This window comes from Haliotis cracherodii, unplaced genomic scaffold, assembly GCF_022045235.1.
Source record: "Haliotis cracherodii isolate W230 unplaced genomic scaffold, xgHalCrac1.p SCAF_10, whole genome shotgun sequence".
In the NCBI taxonomy this organism is placed as follows: Eukaryota; Metazoa; Mollusca; class Gastropoda; order Lepetellida; family Haliotidae; genus Haliotis; species Haliotis cracherodii.
The window spans coordinates 15,074,938-15,093,454 of record NW_027266265.1 but is presented as its reverse complement, the minus strand read 5'-3'; the positions used below and the strand labels follow the sequence as shown (position 1 = coordinate 15,093,454).

Genomic DNA, 18,517 nt, shown 5'->3' with positions numbered 1-18,517 from the left:
TGGCTTAAGTTAACAAAGTTTTTAAGAATCATGCAAATGTATAGAAACTATCACATGCTCGTGTTATTTATGCCTGCAGATGCGACATAGCCATTATCAGATGAGAAACGAGTGATTTTGTCATGACGTCCCTAAATATGATTGGATGAACAGTCCCTACATAAACTTCGACTGTAGTGTTGACGTCATACAGGATCAGGTTGTCACTTGGCTTCACTTTTATTTAGAGGGATACAGGTAAGTAACATATATACTCAACAAAAAATATGTTAGGGATCAGGAATATTTGTTAATGTTTATTGAATTTGTGCATAAAGCTGCAGCGTTAAACAACCAACAAACTTAACCGAGACTGGGATGTGTTTGTTTGTCGTTAATTATTAACAATTATTATTGCACTCAGGAATATCCAGCTACATGACAGAGGTCTGTAAATAATCGAGTCTGGACCAGACAATCCAGTCATTGACATCATGTGCATAGATTTTTTAATGTTTATTGAATTTGTGCATAAAGCTGCAGCGTTAAACAACCAACAAACTTAACCGAGACTGGGATGTGTTTGTTTGTCGTTAATTATTATTAATTATTATTACACTCAGCAATATTGCAGCTACATGAGAGTGGTCTGAAAATAATCGAGTCTGGCCCAGACAATCCAGTCATTGACATCATGTGCACAGATCTACGCAATTGCGATACGATGACATGCATCATTGGTATGGTTGGTTGGTTGTTTAACGCCGCACTCAGCAACGTTCAAGCTATGTGATCATGACGGCGGCCTGTAAATAGGTCTTCAGCAACCCATGCTTGCCGTAAAAGGCGACTATGCTTGTAAAAGGCGACTAACGGGATGGGGTGGTCAGGCTCGCTGACTTGGTTGATGCATGTCATCGATCCCATATGCGAGGAGACCCGTGAAGATTCCGGGGTAGAATAGGTCTTCAGCAACCCATGCTTGCTGTAAAAGGTGACTATGCTTGTCTTAAAAGGCGACTAACGGGATCGGGTGGTCAGGCTCGCTGACTTGGTTGATGCATGTCCTGGTATCGCAATTGCGTGGATCGATGCTCATGATATCAATCACTGGATTGTCTGGTCCAGACTACCGTCATACAGCTGGAATATTGCTGAGTGCGGCGTTAAACAACAAACCAACCATATCCGTGGATGGATGCTCATGATGTCAGTCACTGGATTGTCTGGTCCAAACTCAATTATTTTTATTTGTTAAACTCCGCACTCAGCAATATTCCAATTATGACGGCGGTCTGTAATAATCGAGTCTGGACCAGACAATCCAGTGATTGACGACATGAGCATCAATTCAAGCAATTGGTTGGTTGTTACAAAAAAAATTGGTTGTTTAACGCCACACTAAGCAATATTCCAGCTATACGACGGCGGTCTGTAAATAAACGAGTCTGGGCAAGACAATCCAGTGATTAATATCATGAGCATCGATCCACGCAATTGAATTTTTGGTTTGGTTTATTGTTTAACGCCGCACTCAGCAGTATGACGGCGGTCTGGAAATAATCGACTCTGGACCAGACAATCCAATGATTTATATCATGAGCATCGTTCCACGCATGTGGGATCGATGGCATGCATCAACCAAGTCAGCGAGCCTGACCACCCGATCCCGTTAGTCGCCTTTTACGACAGCATTGTCGCTTTATAGGGCAAGCATGGGTTGCTGAAGACCTATTCTACCCGCGAAACTTCACGGATCCCACGCAATTGGGATCGATGACATGCATCAAACAAGTCAGCGAGTCTGACCACGCGATCCCGTTAGTCGCCTTTTACGACAAGCATAGTCGCCTTTTACGGCAAGGAAGGGTTTCTGAAGACCTATTCTACCCCGGAATCGATAATAAAATTTACAGACCGCCGTCACATAGCGGGAATATTGCTGAGTGTGGCGTTAAACAATACACCATCTTAAATTGTTACTCCAGAATTAACAGGAGCCATGAGTGGGAAATTCGCAGCAAACACAACGCAGAAAGAGAGAGTGGAAGCCGAAAAGGCCTTTGACTATTTAATCGGAGATGATTCTACTGCCCCAAGCGTCATCATCGACAGGTTTTCCCAAAACAGTCATCAGTACGAGAAAGTGAGTATTGTAAAAAAAACTTTAATAAAGCATTGCCTCTTACTGCGAGCATAGGGTGGTAAAGATCTTTTCTTACCCGGATCCAGTGATTGAGATCAAGAGCATCAATCCATGCACGATGACATGCATCAAGAATTCAGCGAATCTTGCCACCCGAACCCGTTAGTCGCCTCTTACGACAAACATAGTCGCTATTTACAAGCAAGCATGTCTTCAGGGGTCGGTTGTACAACACCTCTATCTGTGTGTTAATATCTTATTTTCACATTTATAGTAAATAGGCTTAAAGAGGACAATAGCCATATACGCTGGAAAGCGGTTTCAACAGATAGAATACTATGTATTGTTGTGTAGATAATGAAACGTGCAACACTTTAATGCTCTCACTTGAACTAATGTTGTCCGGATGCGAAACGACCCGTGAAGATTCCGGGTTAGAATAGATCTTCAGCAACCTATGCTTGCCCTATGCTTGTTGTAAAAGGCGACTATCGGGTGGTCAAGGTCGCTGACTTGGTTGAAGCATGTCATCGATCCCAATTGAGCGGGTGTATGCTCATGATATTAATCAATGGATTGTCTGGTCCAGACTCGATTATTTACAGACCGCCGTCTTATAGCTGGAATATTGCTGAGTGCGGCGTAAAACAACAAACCAACCATTGCAGCCAGCCGGATGCGAAACGGCGTTTTGACGCCGTGTTGATATGAGTTGCATGACTGTTCCTGCTATCCGAATAGGCACTAGGTGGCCCGCGAAGATCCGGGCTAGAATAGGTCTTCAGCAACCAACGTTTGCCGTAAGAGGCGACTAATGGGATCGGGTGGTCAGACCCGCTGACTTGGTTAATGCATGTTATTGATCCCAGTTGCGTGGATCGATGCTCATGATGTCAATCACTGGATTGTGATCCAGACTCGATTATTTTCAGACTGCCATCATATAGCTGGAATATCGCTGAGTGCGGCGTTAAATAACAAACCAACCAACCAATCTTTGAATGTTTGCACACATATTAAGCTTTTAGCATTTACATCAAACCATATGGTTAGGTGCCTTTTGCGGCTTGTGTAAATTTAACCAATTCAATTCGCCTTCATTTGACACTAATTTAGAAGGCCTCGCCCATGAAGGTCGAGTTTTATCAAACAAATGAATAATACAGAGTAGGGCAAACTGAAGGAACTGGTTCGTTGTTTTATACATTTTAATTAATATACTGGTGCGTAGTCGCGATGTTTTGCCGTTTTTTCGTTAACCCTTCCCGATCAATCGTAATAGTATATATTCATTTATGTTGTGTGGTTTTTGTTTCTGAAATACAAATCATTCCTACAAAGGCTTCTGTTATCGTCTATGAAGGTTTTGGGAACGATGAACTTCTCAGGCCACGTCCAGAGTGCCCAGTCTGCTGCTGAATGGTTTCCAAGCAACAGAGAGGACGTTTATGTTCTGGACGTTGCTGCCGGAACAGGACTTTGTGCAGATAAGGTTAGCATACTTCAGTTGCTTCTTTGATCTGGTTAAATCCACAAGCATAGGAATGCTCTGTAATTTGCTTTGTAAAATTGACATACGAATCATCACTACTGTATTTGGTGTGTAAGACATAGCTTCATTTCAAGTAAATCGTAAAAGGCGATACTCATGATGTCAATCACTGGATTGTCTGGTCCAGACTTGATTATTTACAGACCGCCGTCATATAGCTGGAATATTGCTGTGTACGGCGTTAAACAACGTATAAACAAACAAGTTAATCTATCTTGAAGAGCATGGTTTTGTACTCTGAAGGGTTCCTTTCAGAAAGTGACGTCACGGGATCAGACTTTGTGGTTGCATTTAATGTGTCTAAATATCAAATATGAATGCTAATACGAGTTGTTTTAATTCTCGCAAAATAGATGCATTAGAACCGTCAGTACAAATGCTTGAAGAGGCAAAGAAGAAAGGCATTTATGGTCGGTACTTTAACGTGATGCTGGGAGAAAATAACGTGGACATTAAAAGTGGTGAGTCTTTCTCTGTAATAATTATTTCCCATGAGTATATTGATCTGCGAACATTATTGCTGCATCATGTTTTCTGGATTCAAGAAATGCAGACCCGGGAGTAGATCCGGGGTAGAATAGCTAGGTCTTCAGCAACCCATGCTTGCCGAAAAAGGCGTCTATGCTTGTGGTAAGAGGCGACTTACGGGATCGGGTGGTTTTTGGTTTGGTTTGGTGTCTAACGCCGCACTCAGGAATATTCCAGCTATATGACGGCGGTCTGTAAATAATCGAGTCACGACCAGACAATCCAGTGATTAATATCATGAGCATCGATTCACGCAATAGGGATCGATGACATGCATCAACCAAGTCAGCGAGCCTGACCAACTGATCCCGTTAGTCGCCTTTTACGACAAGCATAGTCGCCTTTTACAGCAAGCATGGGTTGCTGAAGACCTATTCTACCCCGGAATCTTCACGGGTCAGGATCGGGTGGTCAGGCTCGCTGACTTGGTTGAAGCAAGTCATCGATCCCAATTCCGTGGATCGATGCTCATGATATTAATTACTGGATTGTCTGGTCCAGACTCGATTATTTACAGACCGCCGTCATATAGCTGGAATAATGCTGAGTGCGGCGTAAAACAACAAATCAACCAACCAACCAAATCAAGAGAAGTATCTCCCCTGTGTATTTTATCCCAATGTGATGTTCAGATCAAGTTGAAGAACATGAAGGTCCTTCAATACAGTTTATCTATTTAAAGAACTGCACATGTTGTGTTTATCGTTGGATCGCGTAATACGGTAGGAATGCATATTTGCGTTCAGAACAGAAGTGATACCTTCACAATATGATATACAGACGACGAGTACAGTTATGTTTCATATTCCTCAGATACTTACGATGCTGTGACTATATCGGGGTTGAGCGTTATGGTAATGAAAAGATTGCCAAGAAAAGCATTTGAGGAGCTTATCCGAATTGTAAAACCAGGTAAGTATTGTGTAAAACCAGGTTAGTATTGTCTTGGACCCGTGAAGATTCCGGGGTAATAGGGTCTTCAGCAACCCATGCTTGCCGTTAAAGGTGACTCTGCTTGTCGTAAAAGGCTACTAACGGGATAGAGTGGTCAGGCTCGCTGACTTGGTTGATACACGTCATCGATCCCAATTCCGTGCATCGATGCTCATGATATCAATCACTGGATTGTCTGGTCGAGGCTCCATTATTTACAGACCGCCGTCATATAGCAGGAATATTGCTGCGTGCGGTGTTAAACAACAAACAAAGCAACCAACCAATGAGAGAGTACTATTTTGAAAGAATGATCGTTCCACGAAATGTTTTGTTTGTTTGCTGATTAACGCCGCACTCAGCAATATTCCAGCTATATGACGTACGGCGGTCTGAAAAATAATCGTGTCTGGACCAGCAATCCAGTGATTGACATCATGACCATCGATGCACGCAATTGGGATCGATGACATGCATCGACCAAGTCAGCGAGTCTGACCACCCGATCCCATTGGTCGCCTTTTACGACAAGCATAGTCGCCTTTTACGGCAAGTGTCGGTTGCTGAAGAGCGACTTTCATTTTCGCAATCAACTCTATATTTACAATCTCGATGACGTGTGGGGATACGTTTGAAGTAATGTGAAGAGGGTTCACAGTAGATTATTTAATCTAAAGAGAAATCGAAATAATTATGACAATGTTCATTTGAATTGAGATTAGATCTAGTGCACGCTTATCTCCTCTAAGTCAGAAATTCTCATTCAACGTGAAACAATCATTTTCCAGAGATAATACGCAAAATTTTAAGTTTGTTTGTTGTTTAACGCCGCACTCAGCAATATTCCAGCTATATGACGGCGGTCTGTAAAATAATCGAGTCTGGACCAGACAATCCAGTGTTTGACATCATGAGTATCGATCCACGTAATTGGGATCGATGACATGTATCAACCAAGTCAGCGAGCCTGACCACCCACTCCCGTTAGTCGCGTTTTACGACAAGCAGGGTCGCTTTTTACGGCAAGTATGGGTTGCTGAAGAGCTATTCTACCCCGGAATCTTCACGGGTATTACGGCAAGTACTGGTTGCTGAAGACCTATTATACCCCGGATCTACAAAATTTTAAGTTTAGCCATAGGAAATTAGTTTTGCTCTGATGCAACATTTTACCTGTTTGTTAATTCAGGAGGATACATCATTAATACAGTTTACAACAAGCTGTTTTCTGACGACGGCGATGCTGAAGCAGTCATATTTCGAGACAACATGAAGACTTTAGAATCCCAAGGGAAGTGGAAGCAAGTGGAACTAAGGCGCTTTAAGGGATATGTTTGCGGAGACGATGGTGCTGTTTTAGTCACCAAAGTCCTTTAATGCAAAGATAAGAAACAAAATGTATCTTGGAACTGTACATGTATATGTGCAAGAAGTCGTAATGATATATTTGTGTAATGTGTTTGTAACAAGGTAATTCATTAATATTTGATGGCTTGGTGAGATACATTGTACGAAGAAGTAATGTTCATAATCGCTTGAACACGTTATCTTTTATTGTACATGTATTACTTTGGTTCAAGTTGTATCTACGTCTCTAATAAGCAGGTTTGTAATAAGCACAGTTTCATTACACATATGGACATTTTAAACTTCTTCTGTTCCTTTGCTTCATCGTATCTTATATTTGTCTTACAATTTTAGCAAAAGCAGTTGAAGCAACACATTCCTTGAACGTTATTAACGTAAAAGCGATACTTATAATAATCAACGTAAGAGCCGACTAACAGGATCGGATAGTCAGGCTCGCTGACTTGGTTAAAGCCCGTCATCGATCCCAATTGCGTGGATTGATGCTCATGATATCAATCACTGGTTTGTTGGTCCAGAATCGATTGTGTAGGTGTAGACCGCCGTCATATAGCTGGAATATTGCTCAGTGCGGCGTTAAACAACAAACAACAACAAACTAATCATAATACTTTTCTGCTAAAAGCTAAAGTCGCTTACCATTCCGACTGTACAGGCATGTATTTATGAATCACTGTCAAAATACATGTATGTACATTATTTTTAAGATCTGAACTAACAATAAAAAAGGTTGTTGGTTTGTTTGTTGTTTAACGCCACACTCAGCTATATGACGGCGGTGACTTAACATTGTATCAACCAAGTCGGCGAGCTTGACCACCCGATACCGTTAGTCGCCTCTTCCGAAAGCATAGTCGCTTTTTACGGCTAGAATGGGTTGCTGAAGACTATTATTCTACCCCGGATCGTCACGGGTCCTATTTACTGAATTTACATAAGAATATAATTATTTACTTGAATATTTTGATGTATCAATAAACATTTTATAACTCATTTCCTTCTCCATTTTCAATAGTGGCTCATTCTTGGTCATTGCAATCGGCTGATAAACAATAGGGATATGGCTGAAACACTGTGATGTGACTATAAACCTTAACACACTCAATCACTCGCAACCCTATTTCGTGGATCGATGCTCATGACATTAATCACTGTATTGCCATTTCCAGACCGCCGTCATATAGCTTGAATATTGTTGAGTGCTACGTTAAACAAAAGTTGGTTGGTTTGTCACTCAATATTCCAGCTATATGACGTTAAACAACAGAGAAACAAAGAACAAACTCTTAGATGGCTATGTTATGGTGGCTAAATCACAAGATGTCATGCTTGTCAAATTTGTTTGTTGTTAACGCCACACTCAGCTAAATGACGGTGGTCTGTAAATAATCGAGTCTGGACCAGATAATCCATCGATTGACATCATGAGCCTCGATCCACGCAATTCGGATCGATGACATGCATCAACCAAGTCAGTGAGTCTGACCACGCGATCCCGTTAGTCGCCTCTTACGACAAAAATAGTCGTCTTTTATGGCAAGACCCGTGAAGATCCGATTGCTGAAGACCTATTCTAACCAGGGTCTTCACGGGTATCACGCAATTGGGAACGATGACATGCATCAACCAAGTCAGTGAGCTTGACCACCTGATCCCGTTAGTCTCCTCATACGACAATCATTTTGCCTTTCACGGCAAGCGTGGGATGCTGAAGACCTATTCTACCCCGGATCGTAAGAAATGAGGAGCCAACCTTTCCAAAGCACTGTCGAAAGATGGACTCCTGGGTTTCACAGAATGAACTTAACGCTACAATTATTAGCTCACCGGGTCCGAGGGACCAAGGTGAGCTTATGCCATACCGTGGCGTCCGTCGTCCGTACATCAACAATTTATTCAAACGACTTGTTCTTCTGAACCACTAATTGGAACTTGACAAAATTTGACTGGAAGCATCCCTAGGTGGTGGGGATTCTAAATTTTACAAATGGTGGGGCAGAGGGGCGGGGCCAGAAAGGGGTAATTTGGCTTTATTGCTTCAAACGACATCTTCTCAGGAACTAAGAGATTATTGTAACGGAACGGCCAAAGACGGGTCGATAACTACTTCTGGACAAATTACTAAAATAAATGGATGCTGCCACGAGTCACAAAATGTGACAAAATAATTACCGGACGAGGTTCAGCGAAAATATATCACAAGGATCTACAAAGTTACGAATGTCGAAACGAGCGAAATGCATAAGGACCACGCAACAAGTAGGTAAAGTTCAATAACGAGTTTATTAATTATTCAATGAACTGAAAAATCTTGTACATGGTCTCGAGATCGCGAGACGTGATACCGGCTTTGAACTGTACTCGAAACATCAGTCGCTCGGCACTGTCTGTCACATCGTGGCTCTAGAATCCGGTACTTGTCTGTATCCCTAAATATAGGCTGTAATCTGTAATATTTTATACGGACGACAAATCACTTGCGACTTGTGATAACTGTAACTGTACCTTGTATGCTTGAATAATTACGATCTTGAATGAATCCGGAATGGCAGTCGGAATCCAGGAATTGTCAGACGTCATCCGGATGTCAACAAAGGTAAATAATCACTAATCCACGATCAAAATACTTAGAGAGCAGACCAAGTATTAATATTAGCCATTTAGATTAAAAGCTATACAATAAAAATTCCTAGAATGCGAAAAATATAATTTAGCTGTGACGTTACCCTGGAACCCTACCTTGCTTGTCAAAGTCAAAATTGCCGCCCCGAAGTTCACCTTGACAGGTCTATTTATAGGTGACGTAAGGTCACATGATACGCAAACGTGACGTCAGAAAATAAATCCAAGATGGCTACTGTAAACATGACTGATGTGCTTCAAGTTGGAATTTACTGTTATACTTGATTCTGTAATTTGGAAAAACACTGCTTAAACGATATGTCATCCTTAAAACATACAACATGATGCTGGTACCATAGTTGAAATTCGTGTGAAGGCTGGGAGTTGTTCCACTGTCATAAAAGGCTGTAAGTGTGATCTTTGAAGTACCTGTTAACCTTGCTAGAACAGGAAATGTTTTTTTTACACTGACCCCTCACTTGCCTCAAACCTCCGTGATCGATGCTCGTGATATTAATCACTGGATTGTCTGGTCCAGACACGATTATTTACAGACCGCCGTCATATAGCTGGAATATTGCTGAGTGCGGCGTTAAACAACAAACCAACAACAACCAATCTCTCCCGGAGTGCTCCAACACTGTACTGCTGTAAAGGTGCTTTAGATTTCCTGGTCGGCTTCCGTCGTGCAGCCCAAGTGTTGCAGGTCGCACAAAGAGACTTGATCTGATCAGACATCCCATGCCAGTAGAATCTATTTCTCACCTTGGAGAGTGTTTCCATGTAGGCAAAGTGTCCCCCTGCCAGGATCAGGTGTCTGTACTTGTAAATTGTCTAAACGTCTTGCAATGCCTGTTGTAAGTCCTCCTTTATGCCTGTTGTAAGTCCTCCTTTCATCACAACAGGATCTGGATTGGGGTTGAAAACTCTAATTGGTACAATCTGCTTCTTAATGTCAACAATCGCCCTTGCGACTAGACCCGTGAAGATTCCGGTGTAGAATAAGTCTTTAGCAACCCATACTTGCCGTAAAAGGCGGCTAACGGGATTGGGTGGTCAGGCTCGCTGACTTGGTTGATGCATGTCATCGATCCCAAATGCGTGGATCGATGCTCTTGATATCAATCACTGGATTGTCTGGTCCAGTACTCGATTATTTACAGACCGCCGTCATATAGCTGGTATTTTGCTGAGTGCGGCGTTAAACAACAAACAAATCTGTGCATAACTTCTATACAAATCAAACCTGTTTGGTTTTTAAATAAAGTTTTTTGTAAATATATCCCGTTCTTATGAATTTCTTCAGTTCTGCCTTGCAGTTGCAAAACGAATGACGTATCGCAAGCATGGGTTGCTGAAGACCTATTCAACCCCGGGTCTCAAGAGTTCATTTAATCTCCCTCCCCCAAGCCGTAAAAGGTGACTATGCTTGTCGTAAAAGGCGACTAACGGCATCGGGTGGTCAGGCTCGCTGACTTGGTTGATGCACGTCATCGATCCCAGTTGCGTAGATCGATGCTCATGATATAAATCACTGTATTGTCTGGTCCAGACTCGATTATTAACAGACCGCCGTCATATAGCTGGTATATTGCTGAGCGCGACGTTAAACAGCCAATCAATCTTCCCCAAGCTTATTTCGTGACTTTGTTTTAATGAGATTCTGGCGACTGAAAACTCGTTCACATGACGCAGAATTAAGCGGAACCACCATGAATTTTACATAAGAATGGCAAAGTCAGGGAATTGATCTGAATACTCTATCATTAGTTCCTCGGCAAACTCTGGATGAGACTTCTTACTTCCTCGACAGTGCAACTTGAACATGAAGAAGTCATTCTTTGCACGGATATGGCTTAACACACACCTGATCAACCAAAACTGTTATAAAAATTAACATATTATTATCTGAGAATTTAGTCAGTAAAGAAAAAAGTATTAAAGTTTCCATTATGGATAAATAAAATATATCTCTCACACCAGCTACATAAAAATCCCCTGTATGCACATACATTGGACATCTTATTCAGACGTAGTAAAATAAAATCAGAAATAACTGCCTGATTAATTATTATGTTTCTTTTACATGGGACGAGTTGGTTCAATGGTTTGTTCGTTTTACGCCGCACTCAGACATATTCCAGCTATATGACGGCGGTCTGTCAATAATCGAGTCTGGACCAGACAATCCAGTGATTTACATCATGAACATCATACACGCAATTGAGATCGATGACATCATCAAACGAGTCAAGGAGCCTGACCACCCGATCCCGTTAATCGCCTTTTACGACAAGCATAGTCGCCTTTTACGGCAAGCATGGGTTGCTGAAGACCTATTCTACCCGGAATCTTAACCCTATTGATAGAGTTTCAAACGACATGAAGTTCAAATAAAATACCTGTTGATTTCTACCAAATTTGTTCAGTTGCTGACCATGACCTTTGCTGAGAGAAGTCATTTCGAGGATTCGGATTAACATCATAATAATGACAAAGCCAACACAATGTGTTTGGCTTATACAAGTCCAGACTCACTAAGAACATAGGACGAGTTAGTTCTATGGTTTAACCCTCATGGTGCCTGGACGTCAGGCAGTCTGTATACCGTACAGTGCCGAACTGTGGTGACGTCGCGGATACAAAAACGTATAATTTATTGTATAAAAAGTGTACAACGCTCTTATTTCTTCACACGACGTTACAAAATTCTACGATCTAATATATCTTTATATTGTCTTTCGTCTATTGTCTAAAAGTTGTTGGAAAATGAGTTTATTTTCATTCTGGTGCCATCGTTGAAAGTGTGAGTAGTTTAATTTCGTGTTTTTCTTACTTGTGATATTGAAACATCCCAATAACCACATAAACACCGGTCCTGTGTCTTTGTCATAAATATTATGTTATTTGAAATGAATAGGAAATACCTTCATTGTTCTAACAATATGTACCCGTGAAGATTCCGGGGTAGAATAGGTTTTCAGCAACCCATGCTTGCCGTAAAAGGTGACTATGCTTGTCGTAAAACGGGATCGACTAACGGGATCGGGTGGTCAGGCTCCATGACTAGGTTGATACATGTCATCGATCCCAATTGCGTGGATCGATGCTCATGATGTCAATCACTTGATTGTCTGGTCCAGATTCGATTATTTTACAGACTGCCGTCATATAGCTGGAATATTGTTGATTGCGGCGTTATACAACAAAGAAGCAATTGAAACAAACAAATCATCACCAGGCTGTCTTCGGGAGTTGGCTCCGCGTTGTCACTTGCATGAATCACGCGGAGCAACAACTGGAAACGGTTTTTGTCAAAACCTCCCCGAAGCCTTGTGTCCTAGAAAATCCGAAAGAAATCATAAGCATAATTTATTAAATACTCTCTATAATATAAAAAGTGAAATGTAGGAATAAAACGAAAATAACTACAGTATAACAGTGAGTATGGTTTTACGCCGTTTTTAATAATATTTAAGTGAGTGAGTGAGTTTGGTTTTACACCGCTTTTAGCAATATTCCAGCAATATCACGGCGGGGGACACCAGAAATGGGCTTTTTACATTGTACCCATATCGGGAACCGAACCCGGGTCTTCGGCGTGACGAGCGAACGCTTTAGCGACTTGGCTACCCGACCGCCCGAGATTATAACAAAAAATCCTGATTTTCTAAGATATCAATTAATAAAACCTTCTTATGAAAGGAGGAAAAACACAACACCTCAATCCTCAGTGAAATTGCAATAAAGTGTCATGTTATCAATTTGTGACATCATAAAAAATGGTATGATATGGTATAGCTTAAACTGACATGTAAATATATATGTCATAAATCTCGCATGAAAAGTAATAATAAATTATAAGTGTTAAATACCATATCTGTGTGTGAGCCCCTCATTCCAGTAAGTGGGACCGCCACCGTGGTCTGGAGGTGGAGCGTCCGTCTGGAGAGCGGAAAGTCCGGGGTTGGATCCCCGGGCGCGTGATACAAGAAGACGTTTAAAGATGGCACTTGTTGTTACCCTGGCTGTCGCTCGGCATTAAGGGGCTGAAACAAGGACTGGTCAGCTCGGAGTCAGCATACTGTGTCTGAAGGAGTATTCATGTCCGGCATGGTATCTCAGTGTACTAGCATTATATATCGGCATCAGTCTGGACTAGTACAAGCAGCCACACACACACGTGCATGCATGCACGTCGCTATATCAGTGCAATAATCTTGGACGCGACGTAAAACCCCATTTCACCTCACCTCCAGTAAGAGGAGTCGTTGGTTGACTAGCCTAGAAATGACCTCATTTCTTAATTTGTTAAAGGTTCCCATTCTTGGAGTCTTGACTGTAGAGGAAGGGTGTGGTTCCGCAAGCAGCTGTAAGCATACTTGTTTGTTTCCCTGATCAATTGGGCGTACAAATCTTCCCCCTCAGGACCTGGACCAGACAACTGCCGATCAAAGTACTCAATCGGCTTTGCATCATCCAATGGTAGGTGGAATGAAAATTCATAGATAAACAGTATGATGTCTATGTAATGATATGATTTCCCGGATGAACAAATAACACAAACCCAGACTTACTTCCGGGTTTCCATCGGTAATTTTAATTAACGAGGTGTTTACTGTTACGCGAGGACCGTAGAGAGCTTTCCACTACCGTTGAATGAGATTTATCAAATGTGGTCTTGGATTGCTTTTTACCGTAATCAATCTCCTTTTATTGGCCATGGATGACACGCACTACTAATGCTTTCGGGACATGTCTTTGTGCATCTTCCCGAGGCAAGGGAGTTAACTAACAATGAAAGTCAAGTTTCCATCCTTGCCGAACGAGGCTGGTATTGTGGAGTTGCATTTTGGCTGGATTGACCAGTCTATGTATGGTCAAATCAAAATCGCACAACGAAATCGAAATCCGGTTCGTAAACTGTCATGCGGATTTGGGTTGATTGCAGGATTGCACCGCCAACAAAAATCTTGGACGCGATGTTAAACCCAATTTCCCCTCTTCGTCATTTAGAGGAATCGTTGGTTTCTTCACCAGTCCCATCAGCAGTACCAGGCCCAGAAATGACCTCATTTCTGAATTTGTTACAGGCTCCCCTTCTTGGAGTCTTGACTGTAGAGGAAGGGTGTGGTTCCGCAAGCAGCTGTAAGCATACTTGTTTGTTTCCCTGATCAGTTGGGCTTACAAATCTTCCCCCTCAGGACCTGGACCAGACAAATGCCGATCAGAGTACTCAATCGGCTTTGCATCTCATAGTAGGTGGAATGAAATTTTATAGATAAACAGTATGATGTCTTTGTAAAGATATGATTTCCCGGATGAACAAATAACACAAACCCAGACTTACTTCCGGGTTTCCATCGGTATTTTAAATAAACGAGGTGTTTACTGTTACGCGAGGACCGTAGAGAGCTTTCCACTACCGTTGAATGTGATTTATTAAATGTGGTCTTGGATTGCTTGTTACCATAGTCAATCTCCTATTATTGGCCATGGATGACACGCACTACTAATGCTTTCGGGGCATGTTTTTGTGCCTCTTCCCGAGGCAAGGGAGTCAACTGACAACGAAAATCCAGTTAACATCCTTGCCGAACGAGGCTGGTATTATGGAGTTGCATTTTGGCTGGATTAACCAGTCTATGCATAGTCAAATCAAAATCGCGCAACAAAATCGAAATCCGGTTCGCAAACTGTCATGCGGATTTGGGTTGATTGCAGGATTGCACCGCCAACTCGTTGTCAACAATTATTTTTGATGTACCTCGCGATGTAAGACTCGTTTTATCACAATATAGATCTTGATTATCGATCAGATCGATCAGATCGTATTGACCGGGCGCAGCCATTTTGTTTAAAGCAAATTCAAGTGATTAGAGAGGTGGAACCTCATTGGTCCATAGGTGAGGCACGGAAGGGACATAACTGGTAATAGCCACAGGTGGCGCTACGATCGAGCTCCAGGAATTCCAGCCTTGTTCGGGAAGGGTGGAAACTGGACTTTTCAAGTCAGTTAACTCTCTTGCCTCTGGAAGATTTTTGTGTGCTTCCGAGAATGTGTGAACGATTAGCTGTTTCTTTACGTCTCAATATGAGAGGTCGTTTCACGCGCGCCTGTCCAGACGGCAAGTTTTCAACAGCGGGAAAACCACGATCGTCTGTCGGCAACACAGATCAAAATTCATATATACGGGATGCGCCCTCAACGTATTTTCATGAATGATTTTAATTATCTATAGTGAAATATATTCCACGCTGCATGGTTTGGATCGATCTGGTCTTGTATACAGTTGCGCAGCTATATATATTGATTGAGGCAAAAACATTTAGACATATTAATAAGCTGAATACGTTATACCGATGAACGCTGGAAACAACACGCATGTCTCATCAATTTAAAGTCACATCGGAGTATTTCAGCCATATTGTAAATATAAAATGTTATACATAAGAAATACATTTAAAATATAAACGCCTGTCAACAAAGGATAGCAAAAGAACTAAAATATCACAGATTATAATATTATTTAAAACTAGCGCATTTAACCATGACCAGAAACAGCGTTATCACCATCTCCCGCCATGAGTGAGTGAGTGAGTGAGTTTGGTTTAACGCCGCTTTTAACAGTATTCCAGTTATATCATGGCGTGTCAGCTTAATGTGGGAGGAAAGCCCGACGTGATGCAGGTCTCAGACGTTTACCACTTCGGTGAAACCCACGAGCACGGGTATGGTGCTGACAAACCTAGAAACATAATCGGGGTGAACCGGGATTCGAATCCACAATCATAGGTTTCTGGCGTGCCCAAGGGACGCAACTCTGCACAGCGAATAGCGGCGCCTTAGACGACTGGGCCACCAGCAGTTGATCAACATTTATTATCGCATTATTTTTACTATAACGCAGTTTTTATATTTTCATCCTATGAGAAAGAGTGCGGAACTCAGCTATTACACAGATCAAGTCTTTATCTAAAACATCCGATGTGATATACATCTCTGACGCGAGTATTGACTTGCAGAATAATAATGGACCGGAAATCTGAGCTAGTAATGTTTTGAAACCATTTCTGTATCTCAATATCTACACATCTCTGTTAAAACGTGATCAGGAAATCCTCCGTGTTTCCACAATCCTGTGCAATCCAAACATAAGTCAAACCTGTTTGAAATAATAACATCCTGACATGTGAAACCCAATATAACGCCCCAATCACATCGTGTGACTGTTACATTTTATATCAGGTATAGGGGTAGTGCTTCGGATTCATACGAATATGTCTACACCAACATTTTAAACACCTGCTAAAATCGTTTAAATATAGATTATAACGCCCAACTTCGCCACAAAACGGCACTTAAAGGTGCTTGTTTTCCCAGTTCCAAACATCTTTCAAAGAATAAACTTGGTACTCTTTCTATAGATCCTCTATTTGAATATCCCCGAATTTCACTACCATAATACAGACCCGTGAAATTCGGGGTAGAATAGGTCTTCAGCAACCCATGCTTGCCGTAAAAGGCGACTATGCTAGACGTAAAAGGCGTGAAAATCCGGGGTAGAATAGGTCTTCAGCAACCCATGCTTGTCGTAAAAGGCGACTAACGGGATCGGGTGGTCAGGATCGCTGACTCATGATGGTCCAGACTCGATTATTTACAGACCGCCGTCATATAGCTGGAATATAGCTGAGTGCGGCGTAAAACAACAAACAAACAAACGTAAAAGGCGAGTCACTGGATCGGGTGGTCAGGCTCGCTGACTTGGTTGATGCACGGTCATCGATCCCAATTGCGTGGATCGATGCTCATGATATTAATCCCTGGATTGTCTGGTCCAGACTCGATTATTTACAGACCGCCGTCATATAGCTGGAATATTGCTGAGTGCGGCGTTAAACAACAAACCAACCAACCAGCCATAATATAGAATGGGTGCAACAAAGCAAAGCAACAATTGTCTTCAAAGATATATATGGAAAAGTTTTCATAAGTTGAAATAACGGAAAACATTAGTTTCATGACTTGTAATGAAATAGTCTCACTAGCATTAGACCAGATTTACCTGGAAAAGAAGTAATGCCCAGGTTTTTATGATGTGAAGTTGCTGACATTTCCAGTTCTATGGAAATGTCAGCAACTTCACATTATATATATATATAGTTTTTTGCCTGTTCGAGGTTGAGAGTTGAGGTTAACTTGTGTTTCGAAGCGGGGTGTAAGGGATATCTTCTCCAGCTCAGAAATCCTCGTGCAGTCTATGTTCTTCGTGGTGGGATTTATTCTTCCGCTCAGAAATGTATTTCCCTCCCAGGCTGGACACACAGTATTTAATTAAGATCACCAATTCAATTAACCCATCGGATCTCATAATTCTGACATGGAGGTATAACATTGTTATACCGGCAGGTATTGTTGCAGCCCTACCCTTTACGGTTAGTTACCAGAGTAAGGTATAAAAGTTGTGAGCATGCTGAACCCTCAAAACTTTTGTGAATTGCTAATACATCTGCTATGAATCCTTTTATAGCTTTGTGTTATGCAGTGTTTACTGGTGTGCCATTTAAACGATTCAAGTCACAAAAACGCAACTGCTACAGAAAAGAATGCATTCCATGCAAAAGTTGACTTTTATGCAAGCCCGATGCATTTCACTACCCAAGAATGAGTATAAAAACACGTGCGTTAACGGGATGCGTTAGCATCATGCTGACAACAACCACGTGTTCCACAGACACTCCAGGAACTTCGAAACATGCTCCAGCAGATATGGACAGATATTCCACAGGACTTCGTGCGACGCATGGTCCATTCCATGAGACGAAGATGTGTTGTTTGCATCGCAACCAGAGGTGGACACACGCTACTGATATGTAAAAAACATTTTGGCATGTTATTGGTTTATTTTTATGAAATCACGCATTTTCTGAAGTCTGTCTGGCAAATTAAACCATTTGAACACTTACAGGAGTCTTTTGTCTGTTGCAAACCGAAATTGTTTCAGATTTGGTTAAAAAACATAACTTTGCATTAAATCTTATTCAATGTCACAGGAACTTTTGTTCAGTTTATTTAGAGAACAAAGACTATATAACAGCCTTAGTACAAAGGCTGTTATAGAGTTTCATGTACAAAGTTACATGGAGAACTACACAACAGAACTAAGGTAAAATTGTTAAGATTGCTTCCATTTAATTTGGGGGAATCATAAATAGCAAAATGCACATATTCACTATATGGAGAATGTGTTTACCACGTTTCTTTATGAAATTTCAAAAAAGATCTTCCATTTCTACTCCGGAAATGAAACCAATTGCGTTCATTCAGTTCAGGGACTAAGACCAAATTTATGCAATTGCAATACACATATAATAAAGGAAACATT

General features: G+C 41.5%; 1 protein-coding gene across 1 annotated transcript; it reads left to right on the top strand.

Annotated features, from left to right (window-relative positions):
* The first annotated feature begins 1,981 nt into the window (after positions 1 to 1,981).
* Positions 1,982 to 6,515, top strand: LOC139447258 (methyltransferase-like protein 27). Its single transcript, XM_071228530.1, has 5 exons — positions 1,982 to 2,125; positions 3,489 to 3,631; positions 4,008 to 4,138; positions 5,019 to 5,117; positions 6,328 to 6,515. Exons 1-5 carry the CDS (start codon positions 1,982 to 1,984, stop codon positions 6,513 to 6,515), a joined length of 705 nt encoding a protein of 234 aa, XP_071084631.1.
* The last annotated feature ends 12,002 nt before the right edge of the window (positions 6,516 to 18,517 follow it).

Coding starts and splice junctions, on each gene's coding strand:
- LOC139447258 (XM_071228530.1), top strand. CDS start 1,982: ATGAGTGGGAAATTCGCAGCAAACACAACGCAGAAAGAGAGAGTGGAA. Junction 2,126..3,488: donor ACAGTCATCAGTACGAGAAA/GTGAGTATTGTA, acceptor TCGTCTATGAAG/GTTTTGGGAACGATGAACTT. Junction 4,139..5,018: donor TAACGTGGACATTAAAAGTG/GTGAGTCTTTCT, acceptor CATATTCCTCAG/ATACTTACGATGCTGTGACT.